A 27,500-nucleotide genomic window follows, 5' to 3' on the forward strand; every position below is an offset into this window, starting at 1 on the left:
TTCTAAGAGCCAATTTGTCATGTACAGTACGTGTATTCTGGGGTTCCTCCACAGTGGCAAACTGAAAGTTCTTTAGAGGAACTTTTAATGTTTACAGTGTAGGCTGAAGATTTGTGAGTGAACTAGTTGTAGTGTAATGTAATCATTTACCGGGCGAATAGACCAGCCGCGACAAGATTCATGTGACAGAGAATCGCTTCTGTGCAGCAAGAGGGATACGAGCGATTGAAGTGACTAGAGTATGTCCGTTAAAATGCAAGCATTCTAACATTCCCATTGGCTGCGGCAGCTGTTGCCGAACAGCGTCATAGTTAATTTGCCTAATATTCCCAGGAGTTCAACTACAAACTGTCGCTCTCGTCGCGCCAATCGCCTCTAGTCGTCCGAATCGCTTTTGTCACGCAACTCAATACAAAGTCAATTACTTCCGTCACTCGCCTCGCTCAGCTCGAGGCCGGTGTATTCGTGCAGTTAGTCAGAGGACTTAATGAAATACTACATACATTTAGAACATGGGCAGGAGATAAAGCAGATGCAATTGAGCGAGTGAGTGAGTGGACTTAAAGATCACAGAAGCGTGAAAGATTGCACTTGATGGCCCATTACCACACGTTTCTATCAGTGGACCAATTACAGGACATATGAGTAGGGAGCGCTCAGGCCAACGTTCAGTATGTGTGACGTACAGTAGGCCTATACTTCTTAGGCAGCATTGTCTGATCTGGGCTTACACACATCACCAGGGCCTCTGACAGCTGTTATTGGGCCCGGGACAAAGACATCTGAAAGAGCCCCAAACCCAATATATACAGTGTTATGAGGATCCAATTCTGGGCCCCCTCTAGGCCTGGGCCTGGGACAAGTGACCCCTCTGTCCCCCGCTGTTGGCTTCCCTGCACAGCACATCCCAGCATGCCGACTTCACAGACACTCTGAATGTGCTTCTAAATGGTCATTAACTAGTTCTGACGCTGGTCCACAGGGACTCTAATCACTGGATGGACGGTAGCCCAGAAGGGTCATCCGATATCCGTCTGCGGAACACGCTGTGAAAAAATCCCCCCTTTCCAAGCCAAGCTGCAGCCTCTCACACGGGATGGGAGTGTGTGTTCTTGTGTCTGTGTGTTTGTGTGTGTGTGTGTGTGTGTGTGTGTGTGTGTGTGTGTGTGTGTGTGTGTGTGTGTGTGTGTGTGTGTGTGTGTGTGTGTGTGTGTGTGTGTGTGTGTGTGTGTGTGTGTGTGTGTGTGTGCGCGTGCGTGCAGCGTGTGCGTGTGTGTGCGGCGTGTGCGTGTGTGTGTGTGTGTGCACATGCTCAATGTTTTCCACTTTCCTCCATTACAAGTCACACCTTAAGGGACTGGCTGCTGGAGTTTCACTGTGCACAATTAGTTTAGAGTTTGATGAAGTGTTTTGTTTTTCAAGGCGGAGCGGCTGCCTTACACACGCAAGGGTGCAGCAGCAATTTGTGGGCCCTATGTACAATCAGTTACAATGGACTCCCCAGGCATATATCTACATAAATCAGACACTGTGTGGGCCCCCTATATACATGGGGCCCTGGTGACTCAGTCACACTTTACGCCCTTGTTCGACACACGACCCTGTCATGTTTTATTTTTTTCTCGTTCCGTTCCGGACATTTTCTCTTTCATTGATGATTCGCCCCTGTGCTGTTTGCATGACTTTACCGAAGCCTGTACCGCAGCATATTATTCATTGAACGGAATTGGCTATGCACCATACCATTTCCAATTGTCCGTACACACAACCAGACGCACTGTAGATGAGGCCTTTTCTTTTGCGAAACGCTTCCTTTTGTGCGAGACGAGACCGACACGAATGATGTACGAAGCAGAGCTCTGACCACATGTTTCTTTTCCCCCCACCTCCAAAATGCATTTCGTTTCGTGTCATTTTACTTTAAAAACAGTTACTCTTGTTTTTCCGTAAGACCCTCAAAAGCCAAAAAGGTGAGCAAGCTAACCATGAAAAACAGCCGTCCGAACACAAAAGACCCACGCATTCCAGCAAGGGCGCTCAATGCATACCTACACTACACGCTCCCAATGCCTACGTGTCTAAGCACATTGTTGAGAGATATACTGTGTATAGGGCCGGATTAAGATAGCCCGGAGCCCCTAGGTGACAGGTTGCTGTGGGCCCCCCTGGAAAGCAAATGTCATGATGAAATTACAAAGACAGTGTCATAATTACAAGCTAGGAATTAAGGATAACATATATGTGTGGGAAGGAAAGGAAAGGAATGTTTACAAGATTTGAAACTGTGCTCGACATTACAGATCCATTTTTCAATATTACATCTTATCACAATTCTGCAATTTTTGACTTTTGGATAATCGGGGTCCCTGTGACAGGTGGGAGCGCCTAGGCTGCAGCCTATCTATCCTGTGGGGGCCCCTGGCAGGTGGGGGCGCCTAGGCTACAGCCTATCTATCCTGTGCGTTAATCCGGCCCTGACTTGGTCGTGTGTACAGTACATGCAGCATGCTCAAGCCCATCAGCTGTGGATCAGTGCAAACCTGTTCTCAAAACACTTAACGTCCAACCTTCCCACCATAACAAACACCATTTGCTACCAGAAAAGGATAACAAATAAGATGTGTCGGTCTGCCAGTGGTTAGCGCCAACAAAACGGCAGTCAGGCTTTTCAGAGACCTGAAAGGCGTTTGGAATTAAAAATAACCTGGGCAGTTTAGTTCTTGCCTGCATGCGTTTTGACTAAAAGGCCAGCGTGGCGTGGCCTCTCCTTTTCCTTTCATTAATCAAGAGCAAAGGCTTTATGGAGTTCTCTCCTCTCTCTGTGGGGCAGTATAATGCAGTACAGCAGTGGTTCCCAACCTGGGGGCCGTGGCCCCTTGTGGGGTCGTGGAGATACTGCAGGGGGTCGCAAGCTGAATTAACTTTTTATGAAAACAGGGGAAGAAAAACACAGGTTTAAAATTAACATAATTCCATAGATTTGGTAGTAACAGTACTCACTTATAAGGCCAATGCATGTTTTTACTTTTATTACATTAGAATTTAGCAGTCTTAACAGACAAACAATGTTTGGCATTTGGTCGTGAAAATATCCTTAGGTCTTACAAGCAGAAAAAGTTTGGGAACCACTGCAGTGCAGTGGTGGTTGTGTGCTGCTGTGCTCTTGTGTAACTTGGCAGAGTATTCACATTCGAGCTGAAGCTGAAACGTCCAAAGACGTCAAGACCTCAAGGAAGGCTTTTTATTTTCATTATTCAGTTTTTTTGTGTGTGCAAAGACATTACCCACAGTACATTTACATTAATTCAACACTTGATGGTCTTATATTCTATAGACCTGAGTAATTAACACTGAAAAAGTGATTCTGAAGGTGCCGAGATGTATAAGTGTTTTACATTTAAACATTTTAAAGCTCGGTATGATAAAGGAAGCAAAAAAAGTAAGTGATAAAATAACAGGGGGTTTGTTTCTTGAGTCACAGTCCAAAGCACTTGTTTCCCAGGCAAGACTGATTGGCTACAGGCAGTAAAATGTGAGTTGGATGGAAGATGAGCTTCATAAACAAGGGATCGTTATTGCAATACAAACTCTGCAAACCTGCATGCAAAGAGGATTTTATGACATTTTTGAGGATTGTAGCGGGAGTTTAAAAAAACGCTGGCCATAGGACAGTCCAATAACTGTAAGGAACATTTCTTGCTCTTCAAGCACATCCCCAGGAGTCCGGTGAGCCATGGAAAAGACAGAGAAGATTCTGGGACACGTCCAGAAGGAAGCCCACACATTTTTTTCCCTCTTCCTTAACTATACAACTGTGTTCGACCTCTTCCCAGGGACTTGGGTTTCGAGGCAGAATGAAAATGGATTGCCTTGCTGAAAGCGTAGAGCAGCTCTTACTGACCGATTAGTCCAAGAGCCAAAAGTTCTCTGGCTCTGACTTAAAAAAAAAAAAAAATCTTATATTCAACAGTTCAAAAGATCCATGCACAGCTTCTAGGTGCTGATAAACGCATGAGTGTTCAATACTTCAAAAGAAAGAGTTTGCTCTGACGAGCAAAAAGTCAAATAAGTATGCGGTAAACTTCTTTCTTTTGAACTACTTACTCGTATGTTCAGTTGTGTTAAACCTTGAACTCAGCAGCACTGCTTTCACACATATACTGTAACACCGTTTTTTATCCTCATCAAGAGCAATTGCATGTTCCTATTTTTGAAAAGCAAGAGGAAGATACTTATGCTCAAGTTGTGCTAAACCTTCTTGAACTCTACAGCACTGCTTTCATACATACACCGTAACACCATTTTCATCTTCGTCAAGAACATTTTCATGTTCCTATTTTTTAAGGAGTAAGAGGAAGATATTTTTAGACCCTTGTTCCTATTCATTAGAAAACCAATAGGTTAATTTAAACAGCTCCAGCAATGCCACCGCTGTACCTTGATGTTTGGCCAGGGTTTAATAAAAGCCATGAAGGTAAACCTAGGCAGCCTAGGGGCTCCAATACATCCATCCATCCATCCATCCATCCAGACTCCTGCCTGGAATGTCTGGAAATATGCGTTGCTCATTTCCTAAAAGTTCATCTGAACAGAGACTTAATTTAATGACATTTTCCACACACCGCATTTGTCTCGTCGCCCACAGGACTGGCTGTCTGAGACGATGGGGAAGCCTATTGAAGACTATTGCAGGGCTGGTGTGAGACTGTCAAGCTTTTATGGGTTCGCTCACACATACACACACTGACACGTGCATGCTTGCACACTCGCACCCTTGCACGCACACTCACACAGAAACACACACACACACACACGCACACACACACACACACACACACACACACACACACACACACACACACACACACACACACACACACACACACACACACACACACACACACACACACACACACGTGCACACGCGTGCGTGCACACACACATACACAATCAGCCTGGCGTTTCGCTTAAGGCACAGTGGCCGCTCTGTACAGTACTCTAAAGCATAGCTCTGTATATAGCCGTCTCTGGCTGGCTAGGCCATGAGCTCCACACATACGTTCCTCTCTGCCGTACGTCTGGTCCAAGTAAAGCGCCGCGTGATTGATTATATGAAAACAGCTCACTTTACTCCCCCGAGTACATTACATGTCTGAGGTGGCACTACTGTCGTGATTTATGCCTGATTATACGAAGGAGGAAATGAGCTCTCTCCGTTAAGGCAACACAGGTGACGTTGGACGGAGTCGCCGCGGTGGCCTGCGTGGTAAGTGATATGTTTTGGATGACTTCGCCGAGTTTACGTTTGGCAGTTGGGGGTGTTCAACTTTTACACCCAGCAAAGCGTCAGGGGATTCTTCCCCCCTCTCCATCTTAGTTTGTCTCAGAGTTTACTTTCGACGTGTCAGCACTGGGAAACCGCACTTTGATACGACTTGGAACGTTCACCGCCCTGCTAAACGTTTCAATACACCTTTCTCTATACCTTTGCCATTTCACAAGGCGTTATATTTTAGGCCTGGGTTTTGGAGGGAAAAAAAACTTTTTTTGTGGCTTTTTCACAACTTTCTCTGGGCCCTGGACAAAATCACATAAAGGGCCACTCTTTCAATACATACAATGCACCAAGGACCCCATCCCCCCCCACCCTTTTGTCCTCCTCTGTCGTCTTCTCTGTATTTGAGGCCTGCATTTAGCAAAGAAACTTCAAGTCTTACTCACATGGATCATTGTGTTTCAAGACACTGTGTTTTGGCAGGCTGCTTTTATCAGGCCCCTCTCAGTGAGATGTGGGTCCATATTTATTCATATTCACTTTTTAACCATTTGAAAGATATTGAACACGATGAGGTGAGCATTTTGGGTGGGTTTTTTTTTAGCTGGGAGCTTAAGCTGTCAAGCCAACATATGGTTAATGTTCTCAATCAATCATTACTACAGACATGTCTGGATCTGGTTTTCACCTCTTGGCTCTTACAATGTGCCTGCGATTTTGAGCCATGTCACGAGAAGGTTACTGAGTTGAGTGTCATTCAGGTTGTGTCTGTCTGCAAGAGGATATTGGTCATTTTCAGACATCCAATTCATGGGAAATTGTTTTGTTTGTTTGTCATCAGTGTCCTTTATTTTTTGTTATTACATCAATGGTTGGTTTGTTCATTCCTGTTGTGACAAGAGATCATTCCTGTTCTGACAGAATTCATTCATTCATTGATTCATGGCTTGGACACATTCCTAGTCTGTCAGGTGATCTCTTCCAAGTGACAGTGGCCTGCGGTTGGGCAAGAGTGATCCCTCCCTGATGATGACTGAAGAACCAGAATATTACACAATCTTGTGAATTAATACAAACTTTTGAATGGAAAAGTATGTTGACTTTGCTTTGTATGTCAAGCACAATGGCAAGCACGTTTATTGAAAAATGGCTGAAGTCTCACATCGCCAGCATGCACAGCAGATCTTGGAGCGTCACCATAGCACTGCATCTCCCCTCAAGAGTCTGCTTTGTGTCTTTCTTAGCACCTCCGGTCTCCAGTCTCGTCCAGTCCATACGTCTTTTCAGTACATTTATTAGCCTTGAGCAGAGCTCCTCCCGAATGTCTCCCCTTCTGATTGCTTGCGTGTGTGTATCTTTGTACCGGACTGTCTACTTTAATAGGGGATGACCTCACTGAGGCGCACCAGAGAGCTCACCTCTCATTCATGACAAGACGTGTGTGTGTGTGTGTGTGTGTGTGTGTGTGTGTGTGTGTGTGTGTGTGTGTGTGTGTGTGTGTGTGTGTGTGTGTGTGTGTGTGTGTGTGTGTGTGTGTGTGTGTGTTTGTGTGTGTGAGAGAGAGCGAGAGAGAGAGAGAGAGAGAGAGAGAGAGAGAGAGAGAGAGAGAGAGAGAGAGAGAGAGAGAGAGAAAGAGAGAGAGAGAGAGTGTGTGTGTGCACAGTATGTGTGTGTGTGTGCGTTTGAGTGTACAGTGAGTGTGTGTATGTATCTGTGTGTATAATGATGTAGAATATCACTGTGGGCTGTTACCTTCAATTACTCTGAATTGCTCCTGATCAGAGTCGACTAAAGCCTGTTTTCACTTGTGTTCTTCGTGTCATTTTGGACATTTTAAAAAGGGATGTAATGAGAGCTTCAGTTAAATGGGATTGTCTGAAATTCACACCAAGGAAAGCTGCTTGGACGTGTTCCACACTGCCAGTGTCATCATGTCACTGCTCGTCCCATTAATGTGTTTAAATGGTTAGACCATGTGGTCCAAATTTGCTGTTGGTATAACAGTGTCAATTCAACACTTGGAGAGTACTTTGGTATCAAATATAATATAGAAGATGTTCAATTGATTCTCTATAGTGTTGAAAAACACTGTGCTGTTTATGGAATGACTGTATATATATATCACGTCTTGGCCAAAAATGAAGTGCCCTTGTCTGTAGAACTTTGAATGTGCTTTAGTTCTGTCGACATTAGCAGTTTCTCATTCATATTCTCCTTTCATGAGTAAACGTTTAACTTTTTCCTTAAGGCAGGAGAAAATTTGTCTCAGATGGTGCGGGTAGATTCATGACACAAATTCTTTAAGGATCTCAGAGACCCTACAGAACATCTCAGATCTCTGGATTTCACCTGTAATACGTGCAGGTTCTTCTGGACTCCACTGGTTCCAGGAACCAATATTCTGAGGTCAGTGGCAGCCCATATCATGTTCCGAACCATTTGTATTTGGAGACAGACTTACCACCATTCTCACTATCAGCCTCACTAACTGAAGCATCCCATTGACCATGTCTGATTCATACAAGACAAAGCGTAGCGTTTCAAAATAGAAAGCCAACAGTACGAAAAAGAAGGAAATTAAACAGAAAACAATGTCAAGAGCCAAGGGATTAACAAAAAATGAAAACACAGATATGAACCGTGGTAGAGGGCTGCATACGTAGACATTTAATCCCGTAGACAACTTGCTGACATTGCACAAGCACAATGGATATTGTTTTTATACATTGCACATGCACAATGGATATTGTTTTTATGATATGTATTTATGAGCGTTTCTCTTTAATATACTTTTTATTCATTCTAGTATGCGTTTGTGGAGTCACATTTGTTTGGTTGACAATGCGTTCCTCATGGCCATTATGCCACTGGGTATGCACCGTATGTGTGGAGGTGTGTGTGTGTGTGTGTGTGTGTGTGTGTGTGTGTGTGTGTGTGTGTGTGTGTGTGTGTGTGTGTGTGTGTGTGTGTGTGAGAGAGAGAGAGAGAGAGAGAGAGAGAGAGAGAGAGAGAGAGAGAGAGAGAGAGAGAGAGAGAGAGAGAGAGAGCGACAGAGAGAGACAGAGGAACACAGATATTGAGAGAGAGAGAGAGAGAGAGAGAGAGAGAGAGAGAGAGAGAGACACAGATACAGATACAGAGAGAGAGAGAGAGAGAGTATGTGTTGTGAAGTAGAATATCACTGTGGGCTGTTACCTTCAATTACTCTGAATTGTTCCTGATCAGAGTCTACTAAAGCCTGTTTTCATTCTGTGTTCTTTGTGTGTGTGATTTTGGACATTTTAAAAAGGGATCCTGAAGATGTAATGAAAGCTTCAGTTTACTGTAATGGGATTGTCTGAAATTCACACCAAGGAAAGCTGCTTGGACGTGTTCCACACTGCCATCACTACTGGTCCCGTTAATGCGTTTTAATGGTTGGACCATGTGGTCCGAATTTGGTTTCTACACAGTAAAACATAAAGTGTTAATTCAACACTTAGAGAGTACTCTGTAACCACATACACTCTGGAAGATGATAAATTGACTCTGTAACCTTTAATAGATGTATGATGTAAGATGTAAGAAGTTTCACTCTCGAAACATGTCAGGTAAAAGATAAAAACGTTTACATGTCTGAAACAAAAGAAACTTGAAGATTTGACTCTCTAACTGTTGAATTAACACTTAATTTATTGTGTGTGGAATGGCTGTAAAGCACATGGGCAGTCATGGGTAAGTGGATAGGGCATCGTGCCAGACTTGTAGCCCAAAGGTCACCTGTTTGACTCCCGACCCGCCAGGTTGGTGGGGGGAGTAATTAACCAGTGGTCTCCCCCATCGTCCTCCATGACTGAGGTACCTTGAGCATGGCACCGTCCCGCCGCACTGCTCCCTTGGGGTGCCATTGGGGGTCTGCCCCCTTGTACGGGTGAGGCATAAATGCAATTCCGTTGTGTGCAGCATGCAGTGAAAACTTGTGTGCTGCTGAGTGCTGTGTCACAATGACAATGGGAGTTGGAGTTTCCCAGTTGGGCTTTCACTTCACTTTCACTTCACCTTGAGCATGGTACCGTCCCGCCGCAATGCCTGCTTGGAACGTTGTTGGGGTGTGCCCCCTTGCATGGGTTCTTCTGGAATCTATTGGGTCCAGGAACCATTTCTGAGCAGTTGGTCAGTGGCAGCCATTACCATGTTCTGAATCTGAACCATTTGAACCATCTAAACCTACTATTTTGAGACAGACTGACCACCATTCTCACCATCAGCATCGCTAAAACTGAAGCATCACATTGACCATGTCTGATTCATACAAGACAAAGCGTAGCGTTTCAAAATAGAAAGCCAACAGTACGAAAAAGAAGGAAATTAAACAGACAACGATATCAAGAGCCAAGTGATTTTTTAACATTTTTAAAAAATGAAAACAAACAGATGAACCGTGGTAGAGGGCTGCAGGAGTAGACATTTAATCTCTGAGGACAATTTGCTGACATTACACACGCACAATGGATATTGTTTTTGTTATGATATGAGTGTTTCTGTTTAATACACTTTTCATTCCAATGTGTGTTTGTTGAAGACACGGTTGTTCGGGTTACGATGTGTTCCTCGTGTCCATTACGCCACTGGGTATTTCATCCAGAAGACAGAAGTTTAACCATTGTTCCGAGTTTGGTTATGAACTTGTGTTTGAACCGTGAAGGCTTCTGCCATTCTGTTTCCTTAATTGGAACACTGTGCTGTCTTTTTTATGACCTTATACATATAAAAAAGATTACTCACAATTGTCACTTTCGCTTTGAGTCAGCCAGAAGGAATGCAGGCAGATTAGGCGAATGGTACCCCCATAGAAGGAAACATTTGCAGGCCAGACGACTATTCACGTCACGTAAATATTTCCTAAGATCATATTTTTGGGTTTCAGCGCCTTCAGTTTTGTCCCCACTTGACCAGTCAGTCTGAAGTACAAAAAGCTGCTTAGCCTGAATAAGCTGAATAGTTTTTGGGGTTTGGCTGCCTGGCCAAGTTACTGTAATGCTGCTGACTTTGACTTCCGTCATCACCACGGTGAGTGATCTCAGCCCTTGGCCCCCACCGAATACCTCAGGGACAGACCTGTCTGGATGTGGCTGGCCCATCATGGACGGCTGATGTCTTGTTAAAAGTCAGGGGGTTCTTTTTCTAAAGACAGAGGGGTTTGTGTGATTGTGAGCAGGGTTGCTGACAGCTTTTGCTGGGCCCAGGAAAAAGTCATTCGAAAAGGCCCCCTACCCAATACATACAACGTAATGGGGACCCAATTCTGGGCCCCCTACCTCTCAGGGCCCGGGACAACATACCCCTTTGTCCCCCCCTGTCGTCAGGCTTGATTGTGAGGAACTCTGTTCTAGGTCATGGTGCTTTTCCTGTGATGGCAACATGATGATGACATCATGTGGGGAATGTCTGTCCTGGTGGTTAGGAGCTGGCAGTGGTTTAGGAGATTGGGGAACAGAGAGAGAGAGGGGGGGGGATATAGAGAGAAAGTCAGAGAGAGAGAGTCAGTCCTGGTTTGGAGCTGGCAGTGGTTTAGGAGAGTCGGGAATATACTGAGAGAGAGAGACAGACAGACAGACAGACAGACAGACAGTTAGAGAGAAAATCAGACAGAGAGAAACAGAGAGAGAGAGGGGGGGGGGATATAGAGAGAAAGTCAGAGAGAGAGAGTCAGTCCTGGTTTGGAGCTGGCAGTGGTTTAGGAGAGTCGGGAATATACTGAGAGAGAGAGAGAGAGACAGACAGACAGACAGACAGACAGACAGACAGACAGACAGTCAGAGAGAAAATCAGACAGAGAGAGAGAGAGAGAGAGAGAGAGAGAGAGAGAGAGAGAGAGAGAGAGAGAGAGAGAGAGAGAGAGAGAGAGAGAGAGAGAGAGAGAGAGAGAGAGAATAGAATGACCTGAGTACAGTACACAGCAGCACCGAAGGGAAAGAGGGGATGAAGGATAAGTGGCAGAGTAGGGAACAGCAGAGGGGAAGAGGATGGAGGGGCACGGAGGCTGGAAAGATTAGGGGGGCGTTATTCAGCTGCTTTGGACAGAAGTCAATGTAGAGGAGGAGGAGAAGGAGGACGAGGAGAGAGAGGGAGGAGGAAGAGAGGGAAGGACGACGGCTGCGTGAAGGAGGGAAAATGAGTGGGAAGGAGGAGGAAAAGGAGAGGAGAGGGAGGGAGGGAGGAGGAAAAAGACAGGAGAGGGAGGGAGGGAGGAGGAGGAGAGTGAGGGAGGACGACGACTTGGAGGAGAGGGAGGAGGAGAGGGAGGTACTCTGTGAAAGAGGGAAAGAGAAAATCCACAACAAACCAGCAGCACATGCCTGTCAGAGCTCAGGCAGAGGGAGCAGAGATACAGAGACAGATGAATAGATGAGGAAGCAGCAAGTAATGTTATTAGTGAAGATAAGTGTGACATTACCTTAGGTGGCTTATGTCAACACATTTGCAGAGTTAGTTGTAGATTTAGTTTTAGTTAGTTTTGATAGTTTTAGATTTTGTTTTAAAGAAATATGTGTTTGTGCACCTCACCTTGTGATCTGTAATCTTGTATTTTCAGCTAAATAACCTATAAGTCCAGCTTAGATTTCAGTTACGATGGCTTCATTTGAGTGGCTCTGTAGTGTTGTTGTAGTGGTGTGCTTTTGGACTTTTCTACAACCACATGTCGTAGAAGGGAACAACAACAACCGCTTCAGATATTTGCGCAGAAATTGCTACACTTGCTACAATGGATATAATAATGGCTACGGTGTGGGACACGTGGGGCCAGGTGAGTGATGCAAAGCACATTTCCTTCTGCTCTCTATCAGTTCTCACAGAAGAACTTTGTGTAGTTATGTATGTACTATTAGGGAGCCAAAGCACATGCAATGCACGCATGCCATTGACAAGATATTGTGATGTTACTCTGGCTTGAAAGTCTTGAAAATAAATAAAGAGAAGACACCGGAGCAGCTCAGATGGGATGCTTTTTCTTTTTAATTCAAGTGCACAACATGTTAGGGACTAACGTTTCGATGGCAAGCCATCTTCATCAGAGTCTCTTTTTAATTCAAGTGCACAACATGTTAGGGACTAACGTTTCGATGGCAAGCCATCTTCATCAGAGACTCTGATGAAGATGGCTTGCCATCGAAACGTTAGTCCCTAACATGTTGTGCACTTGAATTAAAAAGAAAAAGCATCCCATCTGAGCTGCTCCGGTGTCTTCTCTTCATTCAAGATTACCTGCCTCCCTCCCGTTGATGCACCAGATGTAAAAACAGAAGCGCGTGGAACCGCTTTTTTTTTTTTTTTTTTTAAATAAATAGCCTATTAAAAAACACACTTTCCCGCAACTCTTTCCTATTGTGATTGCCATCTCTGAAAGGCCAAAAACATAATTGTCATGCATCTCCAGGGGTAATTTTTTCCCACTCTTTGACAACATTATCACATGCAAGCGTCAAGTGAGCTGAGCATGAGCCGAGTTGAGTTGAGCAGAGCAGAGCAGAGCCAATGTTTTGGAAAGAGCGGCGTACCTTTCCTCTGTGTTGTTCCCTGTGAATGGCGTGCCTTCCCTTGCGCAGGAATGTGGTAGTGCTTTTCTCTAATGGTCCCATTGGAATAGTCCCCAGAACAGAGTAGAGTGGAGTACAGTAGGGCAGAGCAGAGCAGGGCAGAGAAGGAATGGGGATGCTGCTGCAGCACGCTGGGTTTGCTGCTGAGGGACTCTCTGAGGAGGATGATGTGCAGACAAAGACAAAGCAAGAGTTACAGTAGAGCTAGTGAGATGATAGAACTGTTGTCTGCAGAGCAGAGCAGGGGATGCTGCAGCATGGTGGTGTCTGTTTGAGTTTGCTGCTGGGGGTAGTGGTTTCTTTTTAGAATGGGAATGCCATGCACTCTCGCCTTCTCTGAGGGGGATAATGTGTAGACATAGATCACTGATTCTTGAGAAAGCGGCTAAAACATGTCTCTGCAATAAACTGCCAATTCTGATGAAAATAAATTATATTTTCATGAACAAAATGAATCCAGGTAAAGACCCAGGGGTCTGTTACACAAATGTACAGTCGTTTGAAATATTTAAGTGTAATTTTATTACTTTTCATGGCTATAAACCTGCCCACACCCTGTAAAAACAGCTGTCCCAAGGAAAGACATCATCATTTCAATTGACTTAAAATGTAAAAATCACTGATATTATTGAATAATATCACCATGATGTGAAAGTCCATATTGAAGTGGTTCTGCAGATATGCACATAGTGTGTGTAAAGCAATATTTACTACTATTTTCTGATTGCTCAAAGTCTGTCCAGCATATTAGTCACCACCGTCAGATTTTTTTAAAAAGACAATAAAATCAGGTATGCACAAGGTCATTGTCATTACTTAGGACCCCTTTCAAACCTTTAGCTCTACTGAATACTTCACCATCACTGAAGCTCCTGTAAGTTTACTAATTTCTCCTCAATTTCTTAATTTGTTTGGACACTGGTACTGTCCCAACCATAAACTGTCAACACCGTCGGGGGTTTTAATACTATTGTGTTACATTAATGTTAATTATATATACTTTTTCAGAAGCGGCATGAAGCCCCTAAGAAACAGAGCGAAAAGGAAGTGGCTAATGTGAGCAAAAAATGCATAATATGTATAAGAGTGTTTTTTTGTCTCACACCGTCAGATGTCACCACCGTCAGATTTTGTTCCGCTCATCATCTTGTTCCATATTTTACTAAATTGTGCTGGTTAATGAAACATTACCAGACATGTTAGTAATAATTGTGACCCAAACTTACACTCCAGCCTCCACTGAGGTGCATTTGGAGGGTTTTTTGTCACAAAACCTGACGGTGGTGACATCTTATGCAGTTCAAAAAGCATGTGTTTTACATGTTTTTAACAAGTTTTAAGAATATGCTTCCAATAAGTATCTACAATTATGTTGAATTGCAAAAGTAATTCACTTAAATACAGTAAACATATTTTTTAATTTCTAATTCTGTCTGACGCTGGTGACAAAACCAAGAAAGAGCCCATTTTATGAAAAATGTAAAACATGGGGAGCTTGGCCAATACATTCACTGCACAGCCAAGACCTTCATCTATGATAATTCACCTCTATATTTTGGATTTTAACAACTTAAAACCTGTTTATGCCACATTTTCAATAATATAGGCTTACTTCCTAGAGTATCTAACAAACATACTGTGCACACACAAAAATAAAGTGTTTAAGCTAGATGTCATTGACTTGAGAGGGCTATTTATTTTGCTAAATGTAGGTAATAATTAGGTCACTTTCACCACCTTCAGATTACTGTAAGAAGGAGTTTTGGACATTTTAAATGAATGTGCTTACAAAATTTTCCTTTGGAGTTGTTGAATTATCAAAGTAATAGCAACTTTAAGCCTACACGAATATTTGTGAAATTACAAAAAAATGTTTGATCTATTTAGGCATTAAGTAAGCATTGTCTGACAGCACATATTTTTAAATTAGAACACATGAAGCAGTATTAAAATAGAATGAAAGTGAATTTTCAACATTTAAAGGCGTATGTGTGAACCAAAAAACACACACAATCACTTAAGAACTCCAGATACATATGCAACCAAATCAATACACTTTTTATTGCTTTTAATTGTGTCTGACGGTGTTGACAAAAAACAAGGTATGATCGGAGGAAAACCTGATTTCTGAAAAAAAATCAAAATGGGGAGATTGGCCTTGTGCATTTCTGAAAAGCCAAGACCTTTGTCTATGAGGATATACCATATTATTTTGTAATTCACTTCGTCTTTTTCTTTCAAGATTACAACCTGTTTTAGCCACTTTCTCAAGAATCAGTGAGATACATACATACAGTACATACAAGCTTTAGTGTAGTGTGTGCTAGTGTGAGCAGTAATGTCATGGGGACAATACAGTTCTACTAGACAAAGCAAGAGGTGCAGTTAGAGAGAGATGGTATGTTGACTAGTTGCAGAGCTGAGCAGGGCTGGGGATGCTGCGGCATGGTGGTGTCTGTTTGAGTTTGCTGCTGGGGGAAGTGCTTTTTAAGAAGAGAATGTCATGCACTCTTATCTTCTCTGAGGGGGATAATGTGTAGACATAGACGCATAGATTATAGATACAAGCTTTAATGTAGTGTAGGGAGGTGTTGAGAAGGGTACAACTGAGAAGTGGCAGCGGTTATTTGTCATTGTGGGGTATTAGTCCATTTCTTTTTTTAATACTAAGGGGGCATTGACAGGCTTATGATGAGATCTCAGGGGGCATCTTAGGTTGATTTTCTCCAGTGGTGTGCATTGGCACTAGCCTGATTATCTTCGACTTTCAAATCTCTTCAAGACTTGGTCTGACCAAGACCAGAACAATTACCGTTTCCCAAATGGCATAGTTGACCTGCCTCCCTAGGTTTGCTACTGGTTGACTGGTGTCAAAAAAGTGGGTGGAGTTCCTGTTTTTTCGGGACATCAGAAACGATATTTACATTGCTCTTGGCCTGACTAGAGGCAACGGCAAAGGTGTTGCATCACTAGGAGGCCGTGGCCCTGCTACATTGGCAATGCCAATACGATTTGATTAGATTTACAATTTGTGAGGTAACGATTGGATTCGAATTGATTTAGTCCGACTCAACGATGCATTGCAAGTAGGGGTGGGCGGTAACCGCGGTATAATATCGTGTGCGGTATTTTTTCATCAATGATAGAGATTTTGTCTCATACCGTCTACCGCAATAGAACATTGCGTCCTGTAGATGTAGAGTCATAGTTATAGATTAAAAGTTTAAAAATATGTTTTCAAATGATTTGAATGACAAGAATTCCCACATAGAAGATAAAACAATGTCTGACCAGTCATTTCCAAAAAATAAAATGCAAAAAAATGGTGTTTTGGTCATTTTGCCACAAAACGCTTAATTTTAACATTTTATACACAAATGTACAATACCGTGATATATACCGTGGCTAAAATTATACCGAGGTATACATTTTTGGCCATACCGCCCACCCCTAATTGCAAGGCATTGCATTTGCACTGATAGCAAGGCCATTTTTTCGTCAGTCATGAGGCAATACAAGCAGTCAGATATTGAACAATGGAACTATGGGTTGTGTCCATCAGTCCTGCAGTTTTCAATGCTTTGAAGTGCTTAAGTTTAATTTAAAGTTCATTTGCTCCAGAAATGACTGCGGAAGTATTGGAATGTGGAGAAAATATGGCGTATCAAATATGGCATTTGCCGAATTGATTATTGACTTGTCCTGCCCCGCTTCGTGATGCATTGCCAAATCGATTATTGTCGATAGCACTACTGTTGGCAGTGTTTTTGGACGGGAATTAAACTATCTTGTTATTTGAGGGGGGTGGTAAGTAGACAAATTTAGACAAAGTAAGAGGTGCAGTAACAGCTACACTAACTGAGTGAGATATGTTGACTTGTCACAGGGTGAGGTAATGATGGAAACAGAGCCAGTTACAGTTCTGTGTTGATGCATTTATATACTTATAATATAAATGTTTACAATTGTATGTTGTAAAATTTCCAAACATTGTTAAAATGTCTTGATATGGGAATTGGAGTGAAAGTCTTTTTATGGAGTGATGATTCTGAGTTGTAAAATTGAACCCGTCTTAACTGTCCGTATTCTTGCATGCGCTTCATTGTCTACCGAGTTCACTGTTGCAAATCACGTTGAGAACATATTGTCCATAAAATGTCAGCACATACAGTATTGTAACTGCAATCTAACTCGTGAAATACTCTCTCTGCCAATAAAATGCATCCAGAAATTAGGCATGCAATTACAAGTCCCAAGAGTGCAGTGGGGGTTCAGCTTACACTGTAGTGCACAATTATAACCATATAGACAACATGTCCTCTCGAACATTATAAAATCATAATTGAATCTCTCTCTCTCTCTCTCTCTCTCTCTCTCTCTCTCTCTCTCTCTCTCTCTCTCTCTCTCTCTCTCTCTCTCTCTCTCTCTCTCTCTCTCTCTCTCTCTCTCTCTCTCTCTCTCCGTCTGTCTGCCTTCATGCAGAAATAATAGTGTGTGTGAACTGTGCTAACATCATGGAGGAGGCTCGCCAGAGGAGCAAAAGAATGTTCTGGAACTTCTCCAGCCCCTTTCACCTGTCTGGCCGCCAGTGCATCCTCGCTCACGCTGCCTGATTCAGAGCGGGAGGAGAAGAAGAGAGGAGAAAGAAGATGAGATGGGAGGAGGGAGATGAAGACAGGATAGGATAGGAGAGGAGAGTAGCACAGAAAGAAGAAGAGATGGGAGGAGTAGAGAGGATAGGAGAGGAGAGGACAGGAGGAGAGAAAGAAGAATATATGGCAAGAGAGAGGATAGGAGAGGAGAGGAGAGAAAGAGATGGGAGGAGGAGAGAGGAGAAGTAGGAGGAGAGGAAGAAGAAGAGATGGGAGGTGAAGAGATGATAGGATAGGATAGGATAGGATAGGAGAGGAGAGAGAGGACAGGAGAAGAGAGGCAAGGAGGGGACAAGGAAGGAGAGGAGAAGAGAGGAGAAACAAAGATGGGATATGAGTGGACAAGAGAGGAGAGGATAGGCATATAGTAGAGATGAAGCGGGGAGAGCAAGAGAGAAGGCTGAAGATAGAAGAGTTGAGGAGAGGTCAAGAGACGAGGTGAAGAGAGGAGAGAAGAAGTGGAGAAAGGAGAAAAGAGGAGAGGAGAAGAGAAGAGAGGATAAGAAAGGAAAGAGGAGATGACCAGAGGAGAGGAGAGGAAAACAGAAAAGAAGAGATGAGAAGAAAAGAGAAGAGAGGAGAAGAGAGGAGAAGAGAAGAGAAGAGAAGAGAAGAGAAGAGAAGAGAAAAAGAGACAATAGGTAGTGTAAATCCAGAGGAGAGGACAGGAGAGAAGACTGGAGGAGAGGGAAAGAACAGAGTGAAGTGCCCTGGACATGTCTGATGAATCACTGTATGCCTGAACTTGGCCAGTACTTGGCTAGTGGTGAGGGATGTGGGAATGCCTTTGAAGTGTTGAGGCTTTTTGTTGTCCAACTCTGCTATCTCTGCTATGAGCTCCAGATATGAGCTCCAGTGGCACAGGGCGTGTGAACGCACTGTGATATATTTTGCATTGGCCAGTTGTTTTGGCTGGTTGTGGACCAGTTTGATATTAGTTTTCCATCAATGAGCACAGTTACTAGCAGGGCTGGACTGGGGGAGAGATAGGGCCTGGGCACTTTTGGCTTAAAGGGCCTCCCCCTCATAACTAGCAGTGCACAACTGAGTCACCGGTGGGCCCTGCCCCCTTTTTTCAGAAATGTAAAAAAAAATGTTTTTTAAAAAAGCCGGGAAGTGCCCGCCATGCCAGATGGCCAGTCCAGCCCTGGTTACATGCATGGAGTACTCCAGTTTCAAATTAAATATTATAAGTGTTCGATTTAAACCAAGTTCCCGAAATATTTTGTTTACATGTGGTGAACAATTTGCCTGGCTTTTGCCCGACCTGTAGTTCCACGCAGCTTCGTGAGCTCGGTATGGGAGTGCATGTGTTGGCTCCGCCTTCAGAAAGCATGGCTTTATCCATCATTCTTCCCCTCATCGCCACCAACAAATACCTTCAAAAACCTTTTCTGTTGATCTCTATAGCGTCAATATAGTCTATGTATATTCTGTCCTGCGACTCCTCAATGGGAGCTGCCATTGAATAAATGCATTGATTATTTTTTGACTGGAGGAATGGAATGTTGTGTGTGTTGGAGATCCAGCAGGGGACTCCAGAGCTAGACACACACAGAGGCCTAGTGAGAACCAGGCTAGAAAACAATGTTCTGCAACAGGAATGTTCACGAAACATGGACACATTCGGAATGAATAAAGAGTTTACATGACTTGTACGCAAACCAAAATACTGCCACCGTTTCATTTAAAATCGGAGCATTCTTCTCATGCCACTGCACTCGGTTTCTTGGTGCATTGTTTTCCCCCCATCTCCATCTCCCTTTTCTAAACAGTTCAGACCAATACAAACATGGCAATCAGATTAAATGCAGATTTGCAATGACTTGAGGCGGAAAATGAATAGTCAATGAAGTAACCATTCGTGACCACGTCTAATTGGGAAAGCAAACAGGTGTCTGCGGGGACGTCTGTCAAATGGCTGTCTGATTTTTTCCCCCTCAACTCCAATGAATGCTTTGATGTCTGGACAAAAACATAGCACTCAAATCGCAGCCTGGATACAAGAAAAATCCAGTTTTACTCTGGACAATACGGTCTGTGTTTGAAACCTTAATGCTATTTATTGTCGGGCGTGTAAAGCATATTAGATATAGCAACACGCAGGCAAGCCGCCAAAAAAAGGCAGACACACAAGACACGGCCACTTTGCATTACAAGCGTCGCAAAATTAAGCATGACTTGACTTGAGCAGAGGACAAAATAGTCAGGGGGTCAGTGAATAGCCTGATTTGGGATGCATATCGCAACAATAGAATGAGCTCAATTACATAATTCCACCAGCGCGCAGTACTCCAGTACAGTGATAGTTACAGAAGATCTGTCTCTCTCTCTCTCCCTCTCTCTCTCTCTCTCTCTCTCTCTCTCTCTCTCTCTCTCTCTCTCTCTCTCTCTCTCTCTCTCTCTCTCTCTCTCTTTTTGGGACACATCAGGGACCAAGAAAAAAAAAACCTGAAGAGGGCCAGTGACAATAAAGTCCCTGTTGTTCGGTGTGGACACAAGAACAGTGAACTACGATCTCCATTTAACTTCAGCGTGATTTATGTTGGATTGCACTTTGCCAGTGGTACCGTCCGCTAGCAACCTGGCACACAAGACTAAGTCCCAAAAGCAAAGCTTTTATTTTTTCTGGGAAAACATATACAGTATAAAAACTTGGACTTTTTTTCCCTCTCCCTTTCCTCATGATCAGAGCAGGAATGTTTCCTGTGTGGAGGGAAAGCGACTCAAAGTCTCAAAGTCCTCTACCTCTCCTTCCTTATTCATTTAAATGTGGTGAATTGGAGCGGGACTGTGGGCACAAACCTCAGCCTTCTGGGCAGAGCTGTTCCAAATGAACACAAATACCCTACTAAAGCAAAGTCACACACACACACACACACACACACACACACACACACACACACACACACACACACACACACACACACACACACACACACACACACACACACACACACACACACACACACGCGCGCGCACACTCATGCACGCACATACACATATACGCACACACTCATGCACGTACATACTCACACAGATATGCGTGCACACACACACACATGGATACAAGCATACACACACACACACACATGCACGCACATATGCACCCACCCACCCACACACACAGATAGCACAGATACACACACACACACATGCACGCACACACGCACACACTGATAGACTTACACACACGCACGCACACACACACGCACGCACGCACGCACACGTACACACACACACACACACAAAGCCAGTGAGGTTCTCTGGGGAAATGTGAAATGTGTGTTGGATTAAAGGTGGTCTGCCTGGCTGGGCTGGCACAGGGCCCCTGGTATGGGGGTCATGAGAGGTCTCTCTATGCCGCTCAGCAACTGGACATGTCTGATATCTTCAACGTTATTTATGCAAGTTTAGAGGTGATTCAAGCTTTTGGGCATTTTTGGACTTCCAGCCAACAATGTGGGTCACACATTGTGATCTTGGCGCCAATCTTTTGACGTGTATACACACATTCACACACCCACACACACGACACGGACATACATGCATACTTTCTCACATGAACACACACGCACACACTCACACGCACACGCACACACACACAATCAAAAAATGTTACACACCCGGCAGCACAGGCTGACAATCAGACAAGGTTCCATCCGGAGAACATGTGTTTACGAAAATAAAGCATGTAGAACAAAACACAGACAAATAAGCCAAAAAACAAACTTGGTACTAAGTACTCCTGACTTAAATCAAACTACCTAGAGTTCTACTACGCTCATGGAAAATAATCTATTGAAATTAGCCGGAGTGATGTAGCTTTTTGTGCTACCATTACCATAACTACTCACCTTCTTAAAGTTTTTTTGGGCTGCAATGTATATGCTTCTTAGATAGTCTTATGAAAACAAACAAATAAAAAATCCATACAATAGTGTCACTGGCTGTTGTTGCATTGCCCTGACATGATTTGATTAAATTGTTTTAGTGGCATGCAAATGAGTGGGCAAGGTAGAAGAGGTATTCAAAAAAGAGGTTCCGTTTTAATCATTCCGAATTAAATAGTTCTGGAATTAGCAATAGTTTATATACAGAGTGAAGCATTTTCATTTTATTCTGTATCAACGTCTGGGGATCAGAAAGAATTTCCATTGGTTAGAGGAAGGATGCACGCGCGGGGTCTGCGTCTGCCTCTTGCATCATCACGCAACAATGAGATAGCGTGGAACGACCGGAAATGTTTTTAAACATTAAAGAGGACTTAAGTTATTCAGAATTAATAACGGAATAAGCCACTCACCTCATTCAGAATAAAGTTTAATTCTGAATACATTTGTGTCAGAATTATGAAGTGTTTTATTCCAAGGAGATTGTTGTCAACTTTCAGAGGGTCCAAAAACAACTGCCACCACTGACCATCGACGGTGATGCTGTGGAGAGAGTGAGCAGCACCAAGTTCCTTGGAGTGCACATCAGCGACGACCTCTCTTGGACCACCAACACTACATCACTGGCGAAGAAGGCCCATCAGCGTCTCTACTTCTTGCGCAAACTAAAGAAGGCAAGTGCTACACCCTCCATCATGACGACATTCTACAGAGGAACCATAGAGAGCGTCGTGTCCAGCTGCATCACAGTGTGGGGAGGAAGCTGCACGGAGAAAAACAGGAAGACACTCCAGCGTGTTGTGAACACAGCGAAGAAGATCATTGGAGTACCACTCCCCTCCCTGCAGGACATTTACACCGCTCGCCTCACCCGGAAAGCACTGATGATCATCAAAGACACAAGCCACCCTGCACACAAACTGTTCAGCCTCCTGCCCTCTGGAAAGAGGTACAGGCGCCTCCGTTCCCGTACCACCAGGCTTGCAAGCAGCACGATGCATCAAGCAATCAAGATACTGAACACTCAACCCACTCTCCCTCCACTGTCAGCCTCTAGCCAGCCAGGCCACTGACAACCCTCCCCCCCTCATCCCCACCACCATATCTGCGACTGAACATTCCACCTGCACTACTACATCTGTGACTGAACTTTCAACCTGAACTCAAAACATACACATACATACACACACACACACACACACATACATACACACACACACACACACACACACACACACACACACACACACACACACACACACACACACACACACACACACACACACACACACACACACACACACAAGCACACCGCACTTTCTGCACTAAACCCAAACATACACACACTGACACACAACTCATACTCAAACACACACACACACACACATACACAGATACACAGACACACACACAGACGCACACCGCACTTTCTACCTGCACTAAACACACACACACACACACACACACACACACACACACACACACACACACACACACACACACACACACACACACACACACACACACACACACACACACACACACACACACACACACAGACGCACACAAAAGACATACAAACACACACACACACACATACTGCTGCTGGTGTATTTAATAAATCTATTTTAATTATTTATTTTCTTCAAATGCTACTATTACTATGTCAGAACGCTATAAAGGATTTTTAGAAAAAGCACAACAAAATACCTCCTCTTAATGTATGTTCTCTACAAGTCTTCTGTTGTCCAGTCTTGCACTTTAAATGTCTGTATGAGCAATGTCTATGTCCATACTGTCTTATGTCCATGTATGAGTACTGTCTATGTCTATACTGTCTAAGTCCTTACCTAGATTAGTCTATGTCTGCATGGGAGAGCAAGAAACGCAATTTCAAATTCTTTGTATGACCAGTGCATGTAAAGAAATTGACAATAAAACTTGACTTGACTTGACTTGACTTGTTTACACGATGTTTTGAGAGTGGAGTACATTTTGTTATGAATTAAATTGAGTTAATTCGGAATTCAATGTCCCATGTAAACAAGACCATTGATGCAACGGGATGAGCATGAAGCTACATCTTGGAACAACAGTTACTGGGCACCATCCTTGATCCAGCGATGAATGCCAGAGATTCAGCAAGTGTTCGTCCAATGTGGCCTCACCATAAGCGTTTTAGAAGCCCTGGCAGCCAATGTGGCATTTATGTATGATGTCTATGGCTGCCAGCACTTTTATATCGCCATGCTCAGTTGCACACAGGACCCCAGGGCAAGACACTGATAGGACCCCCCCATACAACCTGTCAAGGTCAAAATAGGGCCCCCACCATCAATACGGGAGGGCCCAGGGGCAAATGCCCTGCTTGCCCCACCTACAGCTCCGCCATGTTCATAAAACTCCCCCTCCGATTGCTCTTTTTCTCGAGCCATTGTGCAGTATTCTACTCTACTTTCAAGAGCGTCAGATTGAATTTACGAACGTTCCCATCATCAACAGTACATGGCCTCTCCTGCTGCTCAGCTCTGCTCTTTGGGCCCATGTTGTGGTTTTTCCTGGTGCCTGCTGCTGACATCGCGCACCGGCAGCTGATAATACATGTGGTTTTCACTTCACACGATTTCTTCATGTCAACCGTTTCTCAACAAAGCAAGCGGTAGAAAGCAAGAGCAGAGCAGAGCATGGGCATTGGAAGGAGCCAAGACTTTCCACTGTACCACACACATCGCTCTTTTCGTCAACGTCTCTGGTGTGTCTACATACAGTATGTAGCCATGCTGCCTGAGCTGTGTTCTGTCTGGCTGTGAAGGGACCCCACACACTTGACCCCATGTGAGGTGATAGATAGATATACAATTCTGGCCAATGTCAACCATTAAGCGTGTAAGCGCAACACATATACAGTAGTACATGCATGCAGGCATGCAGACACACACGTATGCACGCACGCACGCACGCGCGCACACATGCACGCGCACGCAAGCACGCACGCGCACGCACACACACACACACACACACACACACACACACACACACACACACACACACACACACACACACACACACACACACACACAGCCACACACAGCCACACTGGGCGACTACTAGTAAAGACTAAACTTCACAAGGAATCATTGGGGCTGTGTGTCTTTTTCTTGGAGCCAGTCTGTGGAGAAATACAACTTGGACTTTAAGAAGTGATGGTTGCAGGTTCAAGACCCCAGAGAGGGAAACAAAAACACACTGCACTATATCATGCTTATGGGCCAGAGCATTATGGCTCTCATGTCATCTCACGAGAGGGAGAGGGAGAGGGAGAGAGAGAGAGAGAGAGAGAGAGATGGGGCTGAAAAGAGAGACAGAGCATGTGTGTGATTGCATGTGCATGCATGTGTACTTGTATGTACGTGCATGGGTGTGTGCGCGTTTGTCTGTGTGTGTGTGTGTGTGTGTATGTGTGTGTGTGCGCATGATTTTTTTCTCTGTTTCTTTTTGTCTCTCTGTCTCACAGATGGGAAATTGGCCAAATCCCTTGTGTCTCATGTTCCATCATCAGTATTTACAGATTTATTTACTTTTTTATTTATTTGTTTATTTATTTATTAGCTTGCTGGAGAAAACAATGAGCTCATTTATTGGCGCTTGGTAATTACTAACTGGGGTCTAATTGACTTGAAATTGATGTTACAGCCAAGGGGCACAAGCTGTGGTTTCTCAAACCCCAAAAGACTCCCACCTCACAGGGAGTGTGTGTGTGTGTGTGTCTGTGTGTGTGTGTGTGTGTGTGTGTGTGTGTGTGTGTGTGTGTGTGTGTGTGTGTGTGTGTGTGTGTGTGTGTGTGTGTGTGTGTGTGTGTGTGTGTGTGTGTGTGTGAGTGTGTGTGTGTTGAGTGTGAGTGAGTGAGTGTGTGTGTGTGTGTGTGTGTGTGTGTGTGTGTGTGTGTGTGTGTGTGTGTGTGTGTGTGTGTGTGTGTGTGTGTGTGTGTGTGTGTGTGTGTGTGTGTGTGTGTGTGTGTGTGTGTGTGTGAAAGATAGTGAGCGAGAGAGAGAGAGAGAAAGAAAGAGCTAGATTAGTTTTCTCTACTAGATTGGGACAAAATTTGCATTTTTGGCTTAAACTGCTCCCTCACATATACAGTACATGCCATTTTTAACTATATCCAGCTTGACTCGGTCTGTCCACTGTCTACATTGAAGATGTAGGAATGGGCTGTGCTTTTCAAAATGAGGTCCAGTACCTACGAAAAACTAACAAACAAACCACTGCGTCAGCCCCTGAGGACTGTTGGCCCAGCGGGGAAAAGCCCTGTATGCCAGATTACCAGTCCAGCCCTGGCCAATTTGTGCCTAATTGTATGATTGTATCATTAATTTAACTTTTCTTAGCCTTATTTACAAGTCAACAGGGTGACCATCTTGAAAAATGGCCGCCATTTTGGATTTTTGCGTGGCCAACGCCCTTAGCTGAAAGAGTAAATTCGAATGAACCTCTGTGCCAATTTCTATGCTTGCATACCAAAGTGAACTATTTTTGGCCTTATTTGCTCCGCTAAATGCATATGTTAGGAATTAAAACATACAGTATAGTAACACAAAAATAAATACTGGTACTTCCAATCTTCAAACATGAAATGCTTGGATGTGTGTACCACTAACTCCTCATTCAGGTGAACAGTTAATTGTAAAACTAACCACACACACATACACAGGTACAGGCACGCACACACACACACACACACACACACACACACACACACACACACACATAGTCCAGCGGATTGGTGAATTGATCATGCACTTTTGAGTAAAAGCATGAAAATTGGTACACATATACCTCTTCCTATGCTTATTAATATAAGCGTTGGAGGCGTCGCGAAAAATGAAGAATTTTCAAGATGGCCGCCAAATCCAATATGGCCAACCCAAATTAATGAAACTACCTGACACGTTGTTGTAAAAGCATGAAAATGGGTACATATATCCTTCTTGATATGCTGATTAATATTAGCATTGGAGGCGTAGCGAAAAATTATGAATTTTCAAGATGGCCGCCAAATCCAATATGGCCAACCCATATTAACGAAACTACCTGACACTTTGTAGTAAAGGCCTGAAAATTGGTACACATGTCCTTCTTAATATGCTGATCAATGTTATTGAGGCGTAACGAAAAATGCTGTATTTTCAAGATGACCGCCAAATCCAATATGGCCAACCCATATTAGTGAGAAACCATCATGCACTGAGTCATAAAATTTGGTAAATACATACTCTATGATGTACCTATTAATGTTAGAAATGGAATTGTTGCGTAAAACCAAAATTGAAATGTTCAAAATGGCCACCAAATGAAATATGGCCGACCCATATAACAGGAATTGTATAGCAGATGAGTGAATCTATTATGCACGTAGTAAAAGCATGAAAATGGTTACACATTTCCTTCTTTTTCAGCTGATTATTAGATGTGAAAAACACAGAATTTTCAATATGGCCAACCCATATTAACTACCGGGCACTTTGTGGTAAAAGCATGATAATTGGTAGCCTACACAGTTACATCTTTATGTGCAGATTAATATTAGGAATGGAGGTATGAATTTTCCAGACAAATCAAACATGTTTGACCCATATTAGTGAAACCACCATGCACTTTGTAGCAGGAGCATGCAATCAGCACACATATACTTATTGATATGTATAATAATGTAGAAGGGTTCACGTGAGAAGTGCGTGCACGCACACAGACACACACACACAAGTAATAGTCCTAAAAAAGATTACTCTGGAAGTGATCCTAACATAGCCTAATTTCGAAACATCAAACCCTACCCTACTAATGTTATATATAGATAGTGTTACATATTGTGTTACAGTGCATTAGTGAAACCAGGGCACAATTTGCCGCGAAAGCATGAAAACACATGTATCTTTTTATTGTATTAACATCATCAAAAAATCAAAAGAATTTTCAAGATGGCCCCACATCAAATATGGCCAACCCATAGATGTATAAATGGCATAAAATATCCTATATCTCAGTATAACTTTCTCTGTACTTGTAGTAGAACCATATTTGTAGTCTTTGATGAGTCAATAAA

General features: G+C 43.5%; 1 protein-coding gene across 2 annotated transcripts in view; it reads left to right on the forward strand.

The window, feature by feature from the left end:
* megf6a (multiple EGF-like-domains 6a) overlaps positions 1–27,500 on the forward strand; it is a 167,480-nt gene that overhangs the window by 65,492 nt on the left and 74,488 nt on the right. Inside the window, exon 1 of one of the 2 annotated variants that reach the window (XM_063208452.1) lies at positions 11,660–12,062. The exons of the other annotated variant lie outside the window; for it this stretch is intronic. Within the exon in view, the coding sequence (XP_063064522.1) occupies positions 11,888–12,062 (175 nt within the window). The 5' untranslated portion in view covers positions 11,660–11,887. Of the gene's footprint in view, positions 1–11,659; positions 12,063–27,500 lie in introns of those variants that run through there. 2 annotated transcript variants of the gene reach the window in all.

This window comes from Engraulis encrasicolus, chromosome 10, assembly GCF_034702125.1.
Source record: "Engraulis encrasicolus isolate BLACKSEA-1 chromosome 10, IST_EnEncr_1.0, whole genome shotgun sequence".
NCBI classification, from domain to species: Eukaryota; Metazoa; Chordata; class Actinopteri; order Clupeiformes; family Engraulidae; genus Engraulis; species Engraulis encrasicolus.